The sequence below is a fragment of the Lutzomyia longipalpis genome, chromosome 3 (genome assembly GCF_024334085.1).
Source record: "Lutzomyia longipalpis isolate SR_M1_2022 chromosome 3, ASM2433408v1".
Taxonomy (NCBI): Eukaryota; Metazoa; Arthropoda; class Insecta; order Diptera; family Psychodidae; genus Lutzomyia; species Lutzomyia longipalpis.
Window position 1 is genome coordinate 15,756,128 of NC_074709.1, and position 21,901 is coordinate 15,778,028.

At 35.7% G+C, this 21,901-nt stretch overlaps 1 protein-coding gene across 9 annotated transcripts in view; it reads right to left on the reverse strand.

Annotated features, from left to right (window-relative positions):
• The window catches only part of LOC129793348 (SCY1-like protein 2), a 78,373-nt gene extending 57,306 nt beyond the window's left edge, over positions 1-21,067 (reverse strand). For 6 of the 9 annotated variants that reach the window (XM_055833271.1, XM_055833269.1, XM_055833268.1 and 3 more), the window contains exons 1-4: positions 20,783-21,037; positions 13,099-13,363; positions 4,489-4,713; positions 239-376 (exon numbers count right to left, since the gene is read on the reverse strand). In XM_055833271.1, the coding sequence (XP_055689246.1) occupies positions 239-376; positions 4,489-4,713; positions 13,099-13,269 (534 nt within the window). In that variant the 5' untranslated portion in view covers positions 13,270-13,363; positions 20,783-21,037. Of the gene's footprint in view, positions 1-238; positions 377-4,488; positions 4,714-13,098; positions 13,364-20,678 lie in introns of all 9 variants that reach the window. The other 3 variants (XM_055833270.1, XM_055833266.1, XM_055833272.1) reach the window with 2 other exon arrangements.
• Between the last annotated feature and the right edge of the window lie 834 nt (positions 21,068-21,901).

Below are 21,901 nucleotides of genomic sequence, written 5' to 3' on the forward strand. Positions count from 1 at the left end.
ATCACCCAAATATCCGATGCCGTTTATATAAATTTACGATATACATGGCAAAAGCTCTCTCGCCCAATAATAAACGAGCAAGAATCGACGATTTGAGATTGTGGGGGCAGGCAGATATGCGGGCTCTTCTCGAGAATATTGGGATTTGTAGTCTCCTTTCAATTGACTTTTATTGCGTTAAAAGGGGTATGAAATGGAAAGAGGGAAGCCAAAATTGCCGTATATTGGATGATGTTACCTGTAATATTCCATATTTCAGTTCAATATCTAGAAATCGATACTCCTTGGCGTGTTGAGCTTTTAGCGTTGCACCAGGTGGTGGGGTACATTGGGAGGCTCCTGTACTCGGTGGTCCCGTTATGCCGCCCCCTGACTCCTATTTGGACATAAGAAAGTAATTTGAAATTTTATTATAATCACATTTTACAACAGGGGTGTGTGGGTAATTTGCATTAATTCCTCTTTGACCTCTTCAGTACAATTTTCACATTTTTTATTTCGTACACATTCAATGCACTTTTTGCAATATTGACTTAAACATTTGTTCTCAATTTTATAGCATCCTTCTTACCTTCAACATTCCAGAAGGTATATGTATTGTATGTTTATCTTCTGTATTGAAGAAGGTTTCACGCATTCAAAAATGAGATGTCACAATCTCAACATAAGTACATAGGTCCATGGGGTCCATGTGATAGGTATTTAAAAACTTTATTGAGCTCAAAAAAACAATGGTCTTCACCTACATTTTCTGGTTTTATCTTACGCTTTTCCTAATTTTTTAATTTAATGAATTTTTGTTGTTGAAAATATAAAATTGACATTAATCTTTTCATTTCCACGTTCAGAACTCCATTGCCCAAGCTTGCGACGTTGTGCGCAACAGATGAAATTCCATTTGTGTGCCTAGAATAAAGTTTATCCCCCATAAGCTCGAGAAACTATTTTTGGAATTTTTGGAGCAATACTTCCCTGCATTTTCCCATTAACTTCTTATTCCTCCCCATAACTTTCATTCTTGTAGCTTATAAAGTTCATTCTTATGAATTTATATTCTTATGGGAAACTTTATTGTTTGGATGCTAATAGTTGGAGAGAAAATCTTTTAGATGAATTTCATCCCATTCTTCATATATATAATAATATAATAATTCAATCGCTTAACATTTCATAAACTTCAAAATTTCATTCTTCACTTTGCTTATGAGCTTTTAAAGCATACACATTGGAGGGGAAAAGAAGTTTTGCAAACTTTACAAGAGAAGTTTTCGTGGAAAGTTTTGCATTTAAGCTGAGCTTTAGTGCAATTATCAATTAATTAGTAATATGCGGGAATGGGAATGGAGTTGATTGAAGAACTTTGAACATTATCTCTTCATGTAAGACATGCTGTAGTAAATCCGCGAAGAATCCCATTGCTGAGGGATTTAGAAGCCATAACATATCCTCTATTTACTTGTGTTTTAATTGAGTAAGAATGGTTTATATTGAAAAGGCATGTATGGAGCATGGTTTACGTTTGTCAGGTATCAAATTGATCAAGTCCTCTCGGTTTATCTCATTGTTTTTTTTTTGTATTGAGAAGGATTTTAATTTATTGAGTAACTCTTTTGAGATCGTAGGAAGTGATTTTCCATAACTTACATACCTATATAGGGTAGTTTCTGCGAGGAAACATTAAAAAGACATGACAATGCCTCTCTGCAGAAGGTTTTTGGGAAGCATTGCGGATAAAATAAGGAGAATGAAAAAACGTGTGGGATTATTTGATATAGGATTAAAAATGATGTGATTGGTTTAGACAAAGTTTTAAATTACCACTCAATCTCTTTATTTGCCACCCACTTACCCTGGAGAAATATAATGTTCATATTATTTTGACGACGGCATATAAAGAGATTGATGAGAGTTTATTTTAAATGCGGGGATGTCTTCAGGGAAAATTATATAAGATACCAATTCGCATCCATTTCATCGTGTAGGCGGTGATGTCTGGTTCTTGAGAGTTTTTCAAGTATAAAGTGCATATGTGTTTGATTTATTCTAAATATGATGTTTCTTATAATAAATTTTCAGTTAATTATCATTTAAATAAACTTTAAAATATATAATTAAACAGAGAAAATATGTAGTCAGAGCATAGTCATTTTAAAATATTTATTAGTTGGTATACCACAATCGTGGCATACCAAGTATTGTTCTTTATACTTTCGCTTTTATTAAATTCATTTTCTCACAAGCAAAAATATTATTTCATTTTTATTAAATTTCGTGTATATAAATATAGCAAATTAAAATCCTTGCGAAATATGTGGTTACATTATTCATGGTTGTGATGAAAGTACATTTCCGTGTCAGTGAATTTGTGATGGTACAATTGCCAAAGAAGTATTTCCCCTTCAAGAAATTTCGGGTACATTGGGGACAGAATGGAGAAGCTAATTACACTCCGTTTTGTGTTTGTTACGTGTCTCGTTTAATTACAAAAGTGTATCTATACCCAGCATAGTGGAGTGGGATGCAATGTTTATTGTTTGCTTCTTACAATGAATGCGGGTGAATGTGTGTTTGTGGATGTTAGAGGATTCGCAAACAACCAATTCTAATGATTCTCTTCAAGTCGTTTCCCATCCACCCCCTTTGTGAGGGTGTAAGACATTTCTTTTTCTAAAAAAAAACATACGAAAGTATAAAAAAACTCCAGTCTACATTAATAAGTTAACTTTTCCACTCTGAAAAACTTTTATCCATTTCTCACGGGCCCCTTACACTAACAATAGACGGAGGTGGTAAATATACCATTTTATGAGGGTGTAGGAGAAAAGTTTTTTTGGTGGGAAAGCTAAAACATCAGACAAATTTTAGAGTCGTGAATTAGTTTTTGTCCTCAGAGACATTATTCTCCATCAATTTTGGTGATAAAAAAACAGTGTAAAGCAGCCCCCTTGTTTTCAAATATAAACTCTGCTTTTCTGCTGAAATGTTATCCACACATTTCTATGTTGAGGTCTGTGCGAGAGCTATATGTGAATTTTCAAATGTTATAACTTTTTCCGCCTGTGTCAATTTCTTCTATGAAATACACAAAATCGCTTAATACCGCGAAGATTGTGAGGAAATCTATATAGAAACCTCCAAGGGGTGTTTATTTAGTAAGTCAAAGTACTTATAAAATCTTTTGATAATTTTTTTCTCGTGTCGAGGCGCTTCTCCTCGTGGTGGAGAAATTATCAACTCCCAAATCGACAGTTGTGGGGAGCACCATCACACATATTGATAATGTGTGGGAATGTTTCCCCCATGCCCCCTTTGTTCTTTTGCAATTCGAGATGTAACATATACTACTGTATCTATCATATGGTTTTGATTTCGAATTACAATTTGCAACACGGTCAATATCTGCTGGGCCCGTATTATGTAACTCTCCGAGTGCTGGGTGGCCCATAAGAACTGTACGTACAGTCACCCAGCACTCGGAGAGTTACATAATACGGCCCAGCTCTTATCACTAATCATAATATATAAAGCTGAAAAGTTCGTCTGTTTATTTATCTTTGGCACATGAACTCCTTCGAAACGGTTGGGCCGATATTGTTGAAATTTGGTATGGGGGTAGAGGAGACATATACGAGTTGCAAGCGCTATATGGGATTCCACCCCCTTCCCCCTTTTATAGCGCCCCCACAGAAAAATTGATTTTTTCCCATTTTCTTCCTGCTGAAGGGTCAGATAACGGGATTTTTTTATTTAAAAAAATTTTTCGGGGTATCGTATTATTCATCCATCTACTAATATATGCCCCCCGTTTATAGTTTAAAATGAAATTTGCACACACGTGATTGGGGGCTCGGGTTGACTAGTAATTAATATTTATCTTATAATCTTTGCATTTTTATAATAAAAAGCAATAAAGTCATATAATGGTGTTCCCATTGAATCATTTTAAGGTCATTGATTCTTCAAAATGAATATCCCCCAACCAACATGGGATCTGTGGTTCTTTTAAGTGTGAATTAGGGATGAATTTTTCTAGAATGGTGTCTAGAGGGTGGTAGTAAAAGCTAAGATCATTCGGGAATAAAAAAAAAACACGATGGGAAAAACGTTGGGAATGTCTTCACACCGATGATAGGAAAATTGACTTTCAGGAGAAGGGGGGTATGATGCGAAAAGTTTGTCTGTCATTGCCATTTTTCCAGCTATGTATATGCTTGTTTAGCGCCACAAAAAAGAAAAATTTGATGCTGGGAAAAAGTTTCAAATACTTTTCCATCCCCTCCTTATACTTTTTATTACCATCTAGGTTAATTTATTTTTTATGTTTGCTTTACTTCATTGAATGCCACACGCGGGGTTGATTTTGTCAATGAAGGATACATGGGGGTGAAGAGAAATTTTGCTGAATTGGTTAAAGTTTTGGTGAAGCTTTCAGGGTGAACACCTGGATGGTATTATTGAGATTAATGTTTGTATTCTTTTTCTTTTTACCTGAAAGGCCAACACATTGGCCAAACTAGCCAATATTGGTTCAGTGGCAAAGGCCAATGTGTCGCCACATTCCTCAACTGGATGGATGACTTGCAGCATCTTGGGGTGGCGATAGCGTTCCAGCTGCTTCACTGAGGCCCTCAGAAGCTCTGTGACTGTCTCCTTTCGTTTTGGTTTGTGCAATTTTTCCGCACATCGTTTCTCAAATAAGAATATTGAGCACTCCTGCAATAGGGAAAACCAAATAATATCCAATTACTGCTCAATTTACCAATGAATTCCCTTACATTAACGGACTAAAGACACGTGTAGAGATGATTGGGACCGGAGTTTAAATTTGGTTATTACTCTGGGAATAGGAAAACTGATTCAGGTTGGATCATTTTTAAACCATACTACCATGCACCCCCAATTTACAATTAAAGGCTATTATCTTAATATATAAGTATAAAGCTGAAAAGTCTGTTTGTCTGTCATCCGGTCATCGTATTATTCATCCATCTACTAATATACGCCCCCCGTTTATAGTTTAAAATGAAATTTGCTTACACGTGATTGGGGGCTCGAGTTGACTAGTATTTTATATATTAAATTTCTCTACTGAATGGATTCACCACCAAGTAGTCATTAAACTTAAGATGTATGTATTTTGAGCTGCAATACAAATTGCATCAAAATCACTCTTATGCCTCCCTTGTCAATTTATCCATTGAGTCTTATACAATAGAATGTTCAACCATCTGTTGAATTTTGATCCAGCATTACTTTCAATTCAGTATAGATTTATATGTATCGTGCAAGTTAGTTTGGTACGTTCGGCTATTTAGGCATTCTCGAAAGGATAATATCATTCAAATTTAGATTCTCTAAAACGATTATGTATACCCAATGTGAACCGAAGTAACCCAAAAGAAAAAATCAGCGTTGTGAGCGCTTGATATTGTCTTGAACTGTCATGTAGCTAATGTCAATTGCAAATCTATGGACAACCTCAAGATGTTTTGAATTAAAATTATATTAGAGAATATTAAATCAAAACATTTTAGAATAAACTAAACAAAAAAACCAAAATCAATTTAGAATTGGATTCTCATCGAAGACAAGGGGATAATGTCACAAGTGGCAAAATTGGTGAATGATTGTTCCCAAAATGGCTAGTATTCAGTTGGGGTGGTTGAAGTGAAAATGAGCTTAAGTGTCGCTCTTTATGCCTTTTTGTGTGGCCATTGCGTGGCGCACTCAACAAGTGGTGGATCAACTCAATTGACTACATTTCCTCTTTCTATTTGCATGCGACAAACAATTATTTTAGTACTAATTACATCACCCACCCCCAACTGGCCGCCATGTCTTTTGACTGGTAGTTAACTAAAGGTCAGTGTTCTCATATGCAAAATATCAACTTACATATACATACACCTTTCACGGATTACATTTGCACGTTTATACCTTAAGTATGAGACTTTCTTTTAATTTATCGTTGCATAAAAATAACTTAAGCTTATCTATACGACATTATACAAAATTTAATTCACTTTATGAAATTGATAAGGCGTGTAAATAAGTCTTTTCTCAATATTTTCCCATCCTCAAATTTCAGCCAATTTTTTAGTGAAAACAAAATTTGGGGGTTATTCAAAATGTTGGCTGGGGAGGGGGGGATGGGGGGTGGATTTGACTTCATAATTTGATTTCTTCCACCCGATATATGAACTTTGCCGTTGACCGCAAGTCTCTACCTATTACCGTTTTCGCGCAATTTAGTCTTATACTCCGGCCGGCCGAAAAGATTTTTGAGTTTGAGCCCGATCTGACGACTTTCCATTTTAGAGTGTACACAGAAGCTGTGCTTCTTTGAAGAAAGAATCACAGCTAAAAATGACCAGAAATGGTAGTGAAATCGTCCATTTTTACGAGTGTGCCACTCGCATTCATTAATGTCGAGTATTCTCCATATAATTTACATCAGACAGTGCGACTCAAATTGCAAATATGTCCGAATATTTTACTCGCATTCGACTAATATGAATAATTTTACTGTTTGTATCCCACCCACGGTATCCTTCTGATAGACGGAAGTCAACAGCCAGATAGGAATTCATCTGGGATTCCTCTTTACTGTTTGCTATTTCAACTCCACCTACAGACCATCGATCAGCAACAAGTTATGCGAATTCATGGAGAGAATAAGCAACAATGCTCTGACCTACTTTTTTGGATAACATGGCTATTTTATCGTTCGATTAGGTCGCGTGACGGAAAAGTTCATGAACGGCGTTGAAATTTCTGGGAGGGTGAGCAGTGAGCCCAGTAACCTCCAGGGTGATAAATTTCATTATACAAGTTGCGAAAATTCCCTTGTTTTTCTATTCAATTATTCACTTTGGATGAAAAACAACGTGCAATTGGGAATTTGAAGCTCAATATCCTCAATACTGGGAACGAAGCTTTTGATCTATGAAAATTTTTTTTTTAGATTTCGGAAGAACTGTAAGACAATAATTATAAATTATTAAGCTTTTTAAAGTCAGGATATTGCTTTTTCATACATAAAAATTACTATTTGAAGTCTAATTCCTTGATGGATAAAAAATTAAAGCCGCACGTACAAAAATAGAATTAGTAGACTAAAAGATATAAGCACACCTCTATGCCGTGCTTAATCTAAATTTCTAATAATGTAGGTATAGCAAATCAAATTTGTGTTTTAAGATATGGAGAATAGGAGAATACCCCACTGACACGATATGGATGCGATATGGGGGACCACACCTACGCTTTGATGGGTATACGCCTTTGTGTCACGAAAAATACTGGGCGATGTGGATGGAAAAGAGTTCATCAGCCAAATGTTCAACAGAACGCTCTCTCTGGTATAAATTCCTCGTGCAGAATAATTCTAATTACCGTCAGCTTAATTAATTGGACAAAAGGAAGAAAATTCATTGTGTTTTATCACCTTTGCTATTAAAACCACTCCGACTGTGTGGCGAGAAGTTTATTTGACATAACTCTTCCATAACATTCCTCCCCTTTACAGCAGTAGCGTATAACTTCCTCGAGTGACTTCCGTATTACGTACGTATATATCTATATACGTTTAAGGGAAGTTTTTCACATAGAGGTATGACGTAAACAGTAAACACCCACCGTCAGATACAATATTAGCTTGAAAGCTTCTATTGAAGCACCTTTGAGAGAAAGCTAGTGAATGGGACGGAATGACATTGAGAAAAACCGAATTGCAATGGATGAAAAGCTCGAGCAACCAAATGTAATGAAAGTTGCTTAAAAATGATTTTTCTTCTTTAAAGTTTAGCAAAGTTTTGGGTTTTATGAGCTTCTTGCCCTTTCAAAAGACTCTGGGTCTTGATGGCAGCTCCTTGCTGCAATTGATGACTTCGCCTTCGCAGATGTCGGGTGCCTTGCCGTCTGTCCCTTCTTGGTGGCGAACTCGTCAGTTCGCAATACCCTGGGGGAGGGCTGCACTCTGGCCCTTCTTTCTGCCAATCTCCTCTCTCGATGCTGACTCTCTGGTCACGATTTTATCCTTCTGCACCGCCCGTTGCTGCACCAGCGCTGCTGTAGTGGCCTGGGGATGACTTTGCTCTTTGATGATCTTTGCTAACTTTTGATGTTGCGCCTCGATCCTCGCTCTATGGCGGCACTCGAGGGCAAATTGTTGTTCTCCTCAAGGCTGAGGGCAAAATGTTGTTCTCCTCAAGCTGAGGGCAAAATGATGAATTATCTCGCGCTGAGACGGCTGTTGTTCTCCTCAAGTAGAGGGAAAGTTGTAGAATTGCGCTGTGGCAGCTGTTGTTCTCTTCAAGTAGAGGGCAAATTGTTGTTCTCCTCAAGCTGAAGGCAAATCGTTGTTCTCCTCAAGCTGACAATGAGGGCAAAATGTTCTCCGATGATCTCAGCAGGCTTTTTGGTGCTCAGAGCTCTGAGGAATGATGTACTCTTATAGAGGTCCTTCCTCTTTGGCGGCGCACCGCTGAATGCGTCCCGACTGAGCGTGCACACTACTTATATAGGACCCTCAGGGCTATTGCATCATCCTTTTTGACGCTAGGGGTGCGTCATTTGATGAATGTGGCCAAGGGGTAGGTCATTTTTCGTGGTCTTGATTCGTGATTCGGAATCGTGATTCTGGAATCTTGGAATAATTCCAGAATCACTCTTAAAAATGTTTGGGGTGATTTACTGTGAAAAAAATCACCCTTAAAAATATGTGGGCGGAATTAAAAAAAATCAGGAGGTCAAAATTAATCATTTTTGGGGGTTTTTGTGAGCATTTTTCGGTATCGCCGTAACAATATTATCCCAGCCATTTATTAATAAATCACATTCACGGCGTAGGTCTCTTAATCTCTAAATATTTTTAATGGCATTTCATCTCCTTTGCTTCTAGCATTGGGGATAAAAAGGTAATAATATAAGCGTCAAATTGATACACGATGCCCCATTGTTTATTCTGAGAGGGAGGCTGTTTGAGCTTCCGTGAATTAATGTGTGTCTCCGTAGTGCCATAAGAATTGAATAATTGATTCGACAACAATGCGTGTTAATAAAAAATTCCCTGCAATAATCGAAAGCACCACCCAATAAACCGAAAATTTGTGTTATTAATCTAATTAGATGACATGACAAATGATTATTTTCTCCCCTTTTTTTCATCTTTTTCACTGTTTAATATCTATGGTTAGTGGAAAAATAGAAGAATATTGAATAAAATAGAATATTATTATTATTATTATTTTATTATTTTATTTTCCTTTAACTCGGGTTGCGTCTGCCGCCGTCTTACCACTACCAGCCTCCCCAGAAAAACGGCAGAAAACCTGGTTCTTTGGCTGTATGTGTCATTCAATGTTTTACAAATAATTTATATTAACAATATGTTCACAGTATACAGCCTATATGTTATCGAGAGAAAATTCTCACTAGGTGGTGGGGAGGAAAAAGGAAAGTAGGGCAGACCCGAGGAAAGGTAAGCGACAACAGCCTAGGGCACGCTTCGTTGTCGCTGAGTTCATTTAATAAACAATTTAAAAATTTAATTACAATAATTTAATAGAGAACGAAGAATATATTTAAGGTTTTGCAAGATATTCGAGATACAATTTCTCAAAACACTACACTGTATGGAAGTACAATATTATTTTTTTTGGACATGTAATGATTAGGTATTTAGCTACAAAAAATTTATTTCTCCGTTCAATGTACATTTTGTTAGCTGTGATTCTTTCGAAGAAAAGAAATAGCACAGCTTCTGTGTCCACTCTAAAACCCAAGGTCGTCGGATCGGGCTCAAACTTGGTATGAGCACGAATTAGGATCCCCACATTCGTATTTTCCCCACAAACGTATGCGCCGAAAAACTTTTCCGACCGTCCGTCCGTCCGGCGGTAGTTTGAAGCTCAATTTCAAGAGAACGGTAATATATAGAGACTTGCGGTCACCGGTAAAGTTCAATTATCGACTGGAAATCGTCCAACTATGATATCAAATTCACCCCCTCCCTGCATCCGCCATTTTGAATTTTTTTAAAATTTTTTTTTGCTATATCTCAGCCTCTATTATAGGTAGAGGTCTGAAATTTTAATATGTTGTAGAGGCCCTTAAGGCCTTCTCAACGATACTCCATTTCCAAAAATCGGACAAGCGGTTTAGCCATTAAAAGATTTTATCGAAAATGGGCCATAACTCCTAAACCGCTTGAGCGATTTGAACCAAACTGGTTTTAAATGAAAGATCTCAAGAATTATCTATTATCTATATATAGGAAGTTTCAAAAGTTACTGCTAGAGTGTCTACAATCAAAAACAAAATTTTCTATGAGTTTTCGACCAGTTTTCGATTAATATCTCAAAAACTGGACGATAGATATCGATTAATTTTTAGTATGTTATAGGTGATAGACACACCTTTTAACCAGAAAAAAAATTTATTTCATTTCTCCCCAAAACCCCCCCTTCACGTAGCCACCATACACATCTCATGCACTTTTTGCGAATTTTTGAATTTGGCACCCGAAATGTTGTTTGAAAATGATTTCTTCTCTGCAAAATTTTTCTTTGGGATTGAAGTGGCCCTAATCTGCTTATAAACCATTACAATATTTGTTTCTTATTTGCGCGAAGCGCAACAAATACCCGCGATTTGGGGTTAATTCAATAAATTACTCTCTAAATTCCTAATCGATGGTTTTTGGTTTTCTCCTGTATAATTATAACGATTTCTAAATGAGAATTTGTTTCTTATTTGTACACCAATGGTAACTCAACTGCAAAAATTGGGAATTTACTGCATGTTCCTTGCAGAAGATTAATTTTTCAAATGGCAATTGCCGAGCGTGGAAATTCTTCTTGGTAAATGTAGTATGAGAAAATCATTAAGTTGAAAATCTCAATGGTCTATTTCTCGTCTCCCCGGATAGAGAGCGAGAGGATTTATATATACGAGGAGACTTGACAGCGATTGTGATTTCACATTCGATTAAAATCAATATCTGATTAAATTAAATTCACTTTCCGCCTGTGGTGCGAGAGAGATTCTTTCGCACTTGTAAAATGGAATGATGCCAAAATTGAATTTTTCCCACCGATATAATCGTTCAGCGATAGCACTACTGTTGCTTGTGCGACGCTACCCCGTTGGAAGCTCAATGATGCGCAACAGTTTGAATTGTTCAATGTGCTACCCCCTATCCAACCACCCCCACATATACGGATAATGCTTCGTGTCTCTCATCTGGGAAATCGGCAATTGATGTGCGGAAAATGTGTCACGGTCATTTAATTGCGCCTGAGTCCGGCACAGAAGAATCTTCTCCACCATTCACTGCGCCTATTCTTCCCCCGCAATCTTTTTTATCAACCCCCATTCGCCATGATTTTTCTTTCCTTTTCTTTTTTTGGCTGTCCTACACCATATAAAAGTCCTGAAAGTCAATGATGGTACCCATTCCTTGTTTTTTTCGATTTGTTTCCTCCCAAGAAAAGCAAAGAGAAAAATAAAAGGAAGAGGGAAATATTAGATTTGGGATATGGAGAGTAACTTGTATATATACTGAATCAATTATTTATGAGGTGTTTCATGTGTCTCTATTGTGTAAATAATGGCAAATAGAGAAGTAAATAAAATTCTGTGTCTTCTCCCGGGAAAGTCTATGGTTGGAGATCCCAAAAGAGATGGTAAGAAAAAAAATTTCCATATTCCCTGAAATTGAGTCAATAGAATATAAAACCTCAGTTTGTGAAGAAAGAACTCTTTGGAGGTTGTGCGCGATAAACTCCATTGACGACTTTATTGAGAAACTCTCAAAGCACAATTAACTATTCCATTGTTATATACCAACATTCACCCCATCCACCATCCAAAACAGTCTGTGTCGGTACTTGAGGTAGAGGGAAAGCATGAAAATGCAAAAAGCTCCCACTGAGTCAATGGGGCTTTTGTTGACACAAAACACACACTCTTTTTGTTGCTCAATAAAACATCCCTCATGCTCTCCTCCCCCATATATGGATGCCTATTGAAAATTACAAGGGCATTGTTGTGAATTTATCTCACAATATGTTATATGAAAAGTTTTTTACCTCATTAATTTGTCATTCAATTTAGAAATTTTTTCTCAATAACCTTTCATTATATGATGAGAGAAGTTTTGGGTCAAAATATTAAACTGCAGGTATTTAAAATTAAATATTGCTTCGCTGGGATATTCTGCTCTTCGTGCAAATTTCGTAGAGACAAAAGTTATGATTCGTTAAAAGGAAGAAAATGGAAATGGATTCGATATATAGAAGGGAAAATAAATATGACCAACTGAAACTCTTTTGAAATTTTATCTATTATAGAATTCATACTAAAAAATATCGTAATTATCAGAGAACATTTTACGTTAAGAGAATAATATGGACAGAAATTGTCTTTGATGACAGCGCGCGTAATTTCATTTAGAACTCTATGGAATATGGGAATTAATTAAATCACTCAAAATCTGATGGATATTCATCATTGCTGATGGTTGGTGCAAGTGATGGCAATTGGCAAAAATGATGAATGCTTTTTGCGTAAGTGGGATAAAAAGAATTCTATCGAATAATTTTCTCATTTCACTTTATTTGATTGATTTGAAAGGTGTTTAAGACCTGAAAGGACGTTGCAATGATATGGAATGGAAAGCTTTCAGAGCAGCAATAGCACCGTGCAGTGTAAAATTTCTTTCAATGAGGAAAGTGTGGCGGGATTTTAATTTACTTCACACTGCATTAATATACACGCGTGAATTTTCACTTATTTCTACGACTTCTGCGCTTCCTTTTGGCTGTGATTCTTTTTTTTTAAATGGAAACCTGCTGAGAGAGGATGTAAATAAAAAAAAGTCACGGACCAGGGAATGTAAAATAGCAATTCGTAGAGTAAAAAAAAGGAAAGTAAAATCCACATTCTAAATATTTACGGGTGGAGTAAAGAAATAAATTGAAAAGCTTTCAAAGTTTTCCCGGGTTCGTATGTATACAAAATGGGGGCTAGTGTGGTATATGGCTAAATGGGAATGGTGGTCGAGGTGTGGCTGAATAGAAATGGGATTGAAATTACCTTGCCGTCGGATTTCTTGTAAGCCTCGTATATTTTCCACACCAATTCCGGTCCAGCTGCTGCTGTTTGTCGGCCAATTTCGAAATATTGCGATATGGGATTGCTGTCGATTGGATTCTGTGGAGCAGCTGTGCCACTTTTGAACTTTGAGAACATAGTCGCTGCAGGCATATTATCACAAATGTTTCCTCAAGCACTGATCTTTTTGCTCCGCAACCTTTTGGACCTGGAACACCACCACGATCACACACTTCGACAGCACATCCTATTAGTTAGTTCAGCATGGTGTCCAGGTAGGGGAAAGAATGAGAAGGAAAAATCAACATTAAAGTAAAATGACTTTAAGTTAAATTTTGTCGCAAGTTAAATTGCATAACACATCCCAGTTTCTATGTATGTATGTAAGTTTAATTTCCTCCACCATACAGTGCACCAACCCAGACATTTCAAACGTAAACACCCCTCGCACCCAGCTCAATTGCAACCCTCGTAGTATAATTTTAATTAATTTGATATTAAGAGGTAAAGGAACGACGAGAGAACATATCCCTTGCACACAATGCTCAACAATATTAATTTACAATGTGGAAGAGACATTTTCATATATTTCGTCTTGCAGGGCTTACAAAATCAACAACAATCCAATTACACTGACTCACAGGTATACCCTAGCTACATAATGGAGAACGTTATGTCTTCTCGTTTTTCTCGTATAGAGAAAAGCTCTCTTCCAAAGCACCAAGAGCTTTAGATTTTGCTCTCCTCCCAAGGGCACAACGGAAAGGGTGTATCAAAACGACGCCTCATCGTACCTCTGTGTCTTGTGTGAGGAACTCAAGAGGAAAATCAACACAGTGATATTCACGAAATATTTATATTTTGTATGAAATATTAACAAGTGCACTCAAATTCTTACGGCTCCTAGAGAAATCAATAAATTTTTATATCACATTGTATAAGCTTTTATTTCTCTATTTTTCAATCAAATTGTAAGTTTTTCCCATCTTATTGAGTTAACTCTTTATATGCGCCGATGGAAGGTTTTTGACCCATAGCTTGATTTTAAAATTGCTTGATTTTTGATTAGTTATTTTTGCTCAGCCAATCCCTATGCAGACCTACATAATGTATGTCTTTATGGTCCTTGAACATTTTGAGATCATAAAAGAATCTCTCCAAGGGCTCAGTGAATCAGAAAAATCTCGAAATTAAAAATTTCAAAAATAAAATATAAATATATAGTCCATCCCTCAGGTCCTCAGCTCGTGGAGCTGCTTTCGGACCGATGAATTATAATAAGCGCACTGACAGCAAAAAAACACGGGAAACTGGGTGACGTAAAACAACTAGACGCGTCAAAAACGTATTATTTGGGGTGTAAGTAACTTCCAAAAATTTTACTTCATTCCACCTATTGGAATCCTTTCATTTGCACTTAAACAGTTGGGATTTTTATTTTAACTCTAGCGCCCCCCGATTTGGAGTCAGCTCCACCAAATTTGGCATGATAAAACTTGATTATATTTCTGATCATTTGGCGGTGGAATTTTAAAAAAATCTTAATTCAAAAAAAAGTTATAAGCATTTAATTTCGTGACTATATCGCTCCGCCACCCTGTACTAAATTAAAAAAAAAATACGCGATGAAATGAGTAGTATCCTATTCAATCTGTTATATTCACATATTCAAAATGCTAAAATAGCTGAAATATTACAATTTAATCTATTTTCTATCTATATAATAAAGAAAGGTCTGTTTTAAATTTTGTTCCTGTACAGCTATACATTTCTATAACGTTAGTGATCGCGATTTTTGGCGCAGAGACTACTGATACCAGACGGTTTTCACCAACGACATTCATTTTCCTTCCCAGAACCCCCTTCATGTAGCCCCCATATAAAACTATAATGCTTTTTTGAGCACTTTTTGAATTTTGCGCCATAAATGTTGTGTGAAATTTATTTCTTCTCTTTGCATTTTTTTTAGCTGTGATTCTTTCGAAGAAAAGAATAGCACAGCTCCTGTGTACCACCTAAATTTTGGAATTGATAAGTGGCCCTTATAAACCCTCACATTTTTTTCACTACAAAAGTTCCGCGAAGAGCAATAAATCCCGGCGAAGTGGGGCGAGGAAAATTGGAGCGAAGCGACAATTTATCTCGTATTCAATATTTAAATCACATATAAAATTAATAAATTGAAAGCTCAATTTATTCTTCAAAAGCTCAATTTAATTCCAATTTGCTAAAATGTTTTTGTTCATATAACCACATTTTTCATTTAAAGCAAAATAAAAAAAGTATAGTTCCCTTTTATAATTGCATTTTATTTAATTAAACGAACACAAAGAAGAGATTTCAGTGAGTGCTACTTTCTTATTCATTCTCTTGTTTTATACAGCTTTTCATGCAGAACATTTCAAATATAAACTTCTTTTTGTTTTAATTAATCATCCCCTGGGGATTGGCTACACATAATAAATGCTTTGAGGATATTTCTCACGGGTGATGATTTTCGAAAAATATTCAATCGATACGAGTGAGATTGACGAATTAATTGCTTTGTTTCAAAAATTAAATTCTATATTTTCTCAGTTTGAAAATATGGTTTTTGAGTTTCTCATTGAGTTCTTATTTAGTATTATAATATAAGACATCATATCGTACACAATTTTTTTTTGAGTTGTATTTAATGAAATAGCATCCTTTTCTTTCACAAAAATCACCACCATATACGTTATTGAGAATGTTGAGGAGGAAGGGAGTGGGTGAGGGATGAGAAATAAATTTGGTATGAGAGATCGTTTCATCAATTTACATCTCTATTATCGCCCATAATGAATTCCGTTGGTGGTGCCGGGAATATATTGCCGAAACGATTTTTGATTATTGAAAATGATCGTTTTATTTATGAGGCACCTTTCACAAGGGGGAATTCAGTGATGGAAATACTGCACGGAGAACGTGAAGAAATAAATTTTATATATAGCGCGGGGATTATAATCTCAATACCGCACGGGAAGGATTATTGTGTGCGAGCTTCCTGCCGCGTGTATAAGGTGTGGGTGAAATCTCCTCGAGGCATTCTTCTTACGAACATCGCTAAGGTAAAAGGTGGATGGAGGTGGGAGTGAAAGGAGATAAAGGACCTTTTTGGAGGAAATGTGCCCTTAATTTTTTATCACATCTCCAACCGATGAGTTGAAAAGGTGAATGCAAAGGAAAGCATGTGTAAAATTGCCTCCTTTTGCCAGGAGACAAGTGATTAAAGTTCCCAGGAGCGTTACATCGCCTCAATACCCCAAACCCCGCTCATCGCTGCGTGTAAATTCCCTCCAGGGACTTACCCAAGTGGGTTTTCACGGAGGTAACTTTCTTTAAAAAAGTTTGAATAAATAATTAACTCACAAGAGCTTACGAGAATTTGCAAAGCTTCTAGAGTGAACTTATTGTGCGTAAAAAAAATGATGACAAAATGTAAAGAGGACGGTGGGGAATAAGACAAATGAGATTCATTATAGGTCAAAAAGAAATGCACAATCTTCTTCTTAATATATAAAGCTGAAAAGTCTGTCTGTCTGTCTGTGGTACATGAACTCTACCGAAACGGCTGGGCCGATCTTGATGAAATTTGGTATGGGGATAAAGAGGGTCATAAGAGTTTCAATTCGACGCTCCCGAAGGCAATGAACCACACTCCTGTGTTAAAAGATAGGATTATGGTTCATAATCTTCGGGCACGTCGAATTGCTATATGGGATTCCGCCCCCTTCCCCCTTCATAGCGCCCCCACAGAAAAATTGATTTTTTCCCATTTTCTACCTGCTGTATGGTCATTGGTCAGATAACAGAATTTTTTTTATTTTAAAAATTTTTCGGAGTGCCGTATTATTCATCGCCCCTACTAATATGTGCCCCCTTTGATAGCTTAAAATGGAGTTTGCTCACATGTGATTGAGGGCTTGGGTTGACTAGTTTATAATTTTGCTTAACACTTGATTCAAAAAAAGCTCTTAACTATATTGAAAAACAAGCTTTCATTGATTTTTTTGTGGTTATTGAGCTTTAAGTAACTTAATAATGATCAGGGGTTGAATTTCCATTTTTTCTATTTTTGTATGTCAAATACTTATACAAGACTTAGGTAAATACACCTTCTTCTGTATAATAAAGAAAGGTCTGTTTGTTGGTAAGCTTCATTCCTTCTTTTCCATAAAAATCCACACCGTTTGTCCGATCGCGATGAAATTTGGTACAGAGGTTCTTTATTACAGGCGGTTTCATTTTCATTCATATTCATTTTCCCCTCAAAGCCCCCCTTCAGGATTTCTTTCTAAACCCTTGTATATAGGACTAATATTTTATAACAAAGATGGATTTAATAAATTAAGATTTAAGTTATGTGTGTGTTGCAAAAAGTCTAGGAATTTATAAATATTAAGTGAAGTAACTGACACAAAAATGACTCTGATTGAGCTTTTGTTGTTGAGGTGAAAGAAGAAACTTTTAGCCCATTGAAAGTCGACTGAAGAGAAGTTTTGGATGAGAAGGGTGATGCTCCTAATGCCTAAATATATGTACTTGTAACCAAACTTGAGAGAGAATCTATGAAGATGACAAAACAGGAAGTGCGAGGACCTAATATATACATAATATAGATATTAAATTTCATTGAAAAACCAACAGAAGAGGTATTTGGGAGAAAATTAAGAAGAGGCAGATGACTAGATAACAAAGTCCGTTGTTTAAGCTCTCGCTTATCTTTCAATCACTTTTTGCAAATATTATTTTTTTCCCAAATCCTCTACCCCTACTTCTGAAGGGTCCATAAGGGGATGCTATGGTGGATGTAGGCGCAGCTTAGACAAATAATTGATTGAATTGTTTAGGCGGGTGGTTGTTCGTGACGCCACTGCGAAGGAAGTTTTAATGAAATTACTCCACCATTGCTTGATGTGAAAAGCATGCTAAATCGAAAGACCAAGTGTTAAGAGGGGACGGAAAGAAGGTACGACTGTGGAAAGTAAACTCTTCAGACGATTTTTTGGGTGGTTTTTCCAGGATTTTTCTTTTCGCCTCTCACATATTCGTGAATGAAGAATAAAAATAATCCATCAACATAAATCGCAGAAGATGAAAAAAGTCCCCTGAACATACCACAATTCTTGTGAAATATCGAATTTTCACCCCGTTTCCTCTGGTGGGGGCCAAAATATGATTCGGAGGGCATTTGTCGAAAAATATCACCATTGTTGAAATTGAAAATTGAATTGTGCGCCACTTTGTGGGAATGAATTGGAGGGCAACAAGTCAAATCTCACAGGAAGCTCCCCTTCAGTGTTGTGAAGAAATATACCCCTTGAAATATTTCCTATTACCACTTGTGGAATTTTTATCACCACCACCATCAACCTATATTGAAATCTTCCCTGTGGAGAGGGAGGGGGGACATGGACGAAAATTCACAAATGATTTCCCACACAGAACAGGTGAAGAATTTCAGATATTGCTGATTTTATGTAGGGGAAGTCAATGCGGAAGCTCGCACCCTTAAACCACTGGAGAATGACAAATTTTTATAATTTTTCTATTTCTTTGTATTGTAAAATAAAAATATATTTTCTCTATTGGAATGCGTAGGAGGAAATTCTTGGAATTTTCAATTTATATGTTTCTGATTTAATATTTTTCTTAATAAAAAAAAATAGGGGAGGGCGGGGCTAATAAAGTCACTTAAGTGTTTGGAAAAAGCTTAAAATATCATATTTACTAGCTAGATAGAACAAAATGATCTGAGAAAGAGTTGTAGGGCAAAGAATATCCTAAAGAAATGAGCTATATATTTCGCTTTATCTATTTGGGAAATATGATATTTTGAGCTTTTTCTAAACCCTTAAGTGACTTTTTTAACCCCGCTCTCCCCTAATAATAAAAATTCTCAAGAAAGTTTCAGGGGAAATCATTTAAATGTATGGAACCCATATATAATAATGTAAACAAAAGAAAGTTTTAGATGAAAAATGAATTGATATTGAATTTTGAAATGAATTTTGAATTGAAATGTTATAATTATTGCAAAACTATAAAATTATTAATTAAGCAAACTGTATGGAATGGGTAAATAATGAAAGAAAAAAATTACTTCCAAAAACCATTGAGATCAGCATTTCATTATCTACCTAATTACGTTAATTAGATTAATAAAATTATAACTATAAAAAATTCTATTGCACGGAGATATAAGTACATATGCCTAGCCTGAATTGAATTTGTTTAAGACCCCTTTTTCCCTTGTGTTTAAGATTAAATTCTCAAAATTAGACCAGATTAATGTTAGAAATATAATCAAAAATAATTTGAGGAGGGTAGTTGGTAACTTTGAGTTCTCTTTCTAATTACTATTTAAAAAATATAGATGATTTTAAATAAAGACTAATTTTTAACTGCACGAATTCTTATTATATACATAGGTTGGTCAAGATAACATAGACCGCTTTTGTTTTTATAGGTTTAGCCCATAAGAATGGTCCAGTTTATCTTGACCATCCTATACTTGGACTATGCCACAAAGTTGTATATGTAACACTATACCTACTACACTAATTTTTCACTCATTTTCGCTTCATTTCTTCATCCCGAAACTAAAATCCTACTAAACATTTAATGTGAACAGATAGGTTAATAATTATTTGAAATTATGTTCTGCCATATGAAAAAAATCTTTTTTAAATGATTTTTTAAATAAAATAAATAATATGTCCAAGAAAGAATGAAAATTCCCAAACATATAAGATAAGTTAGAGTAAAATATTTAGAAAAACATATTATTAATTCATTATTTAATCATAAAAAAGTACGCATTTTTATTAAAAAAAAACTTCATTAAAATGAATGATTAAAAATTGCATGATTTTGTTAAATAAGTAAAATCACACTTCAATTAATTTTAAGTTAAAATACTTGGTATGCCACTATACATGATTAATATCTAGCACAAGTCATTAAAAATAGAATAATTCTTTTATTTCTTTTTCTAAAGTGAGTAAAGCTTTAATGGCAAAGATCAAGAAATTTGATAATAAAATATCGTATTTTCATTGCCTGGTAGGTATATCCCACTTAATTTTTAAATTCACGATCTAAGAATATTAGATTTTCACATGTTTTTTTTCTTCTTTAATTCACAACAATACTACTTTTGCAGTAACATCTCACCTTTTCAATAAAAAAAAAATATTTTTTCCGAAAATATAATTTTTAAAACTTCCGAAGGTAGATAAAATGTAATTAAAAAAAAAACAATCGATTATGATGTTGGCATTCTGGTTCAGTGAACACGATAAAAGGGTTGGTTGGTAGAATGATTAAAATCAGTTTGGATCATGGAAAATATTTTTCCGTGGCCCTCGGGGTTGTGCGATGGTAGAGCTTTTCCCAGGTATTTTGCCCTTCATGAGAAACTTTGCTGGAAACACGGTAAATTTAATTTTGTAGTGAATCAAAACAGAATACACTTCAAACAGTCCCTATTTGAAACATTACAATAATATTAATAAATTAGCGTTAGCAAACACACGCACATATTGAGATATTTCTGTTCCTTTCCTATTTAATCACACAACACACAATATTCCTTGATATGTTCATTTCTTTTTTTTTAAATTAGCTCTCCCTTCATATTCACCTTGACACAGAGTAATACCGCACTTTGCTCTCTTATACCTGTTGCAGAGTTTTTTCAATGCTTCGCAGAGTGTGGAAATATGTCTGCGGGAGCTTTGGTGGCCTCTTCCCTTGTACAAATACAAAGGCTTTTTGTGAGGAGGGGGGTTGCTTTCTGGGTTACCTAAAGAGTTCTTTTTAGCTGTTTTTTGTTATTAAGTCTCTTTATAGGGTAAAGTAAAACTGTGCCTACGACGTTATCGCGGAAAGAAATGCGTCCGAGCAACTGGAGACCGTGGAGCAGACTGAAGAATCGCGGAAACGTGTACCACTAAGAGCTTTTAAGAGGGGAAATGTATACATAACATTTGTTGAACATGTACTAAAAATGCCAAACGGCCCCTGGATTTTGTAGTGGGGAAGTCAGACATTTTAGTGACAACTCTCTCATGCTTCAGTGGCGGCACTGTAAGGCAGAATGAAACGACTGTATGTACTGATGAGCAACAGGAGATTTTTCCCCTTAATTTCTGCCACCCTCATGAAAGCAATGTACGTAAAATTCTTCAGACGGGAGTGGAATGACATTGAAATGAGCTCTTCAGCGAGTTACTCCTCTCATGTTGCGTGTGATGGGTAGCCACCACATTTCCAGGTGGACGAAAAATATAATATAAGATGTATATCCTAATTGAGGATTTTATTGGGTCATAAGCCGATCACACGAGAGAAACTTCATCATCCTGCTCACCAAATTCACCCACCCCCCTGGGTTTCGTCCTTCGATGACTTAGCGATTAATACAACAGCATAAAAAAAAATTGAATAATAAATATTTGTCACGTTATAGGGAGCTTTTCACCTACTAATATGTACCGTATGTAGGTATATATTATATATTCTCTTTAGGGTAAATGTGCAAAGAAATACAAAGAAGGCAAGAAAGAAGTTTAAATAAATCCCTCCCTAAACCGAGGGTAACACTGTGAAATTGATATATATTTTTTCCTCTCGTTAAGGACGCGTGGGACATTTTCGTGTGGCAAAAGAAATAATGCAAAATCTCCAGGGAAATGTAAATATTTTATTATGTTTTGCACAATGACAAAAATCCCACCCTGATAGAAAACATTATTTTCTC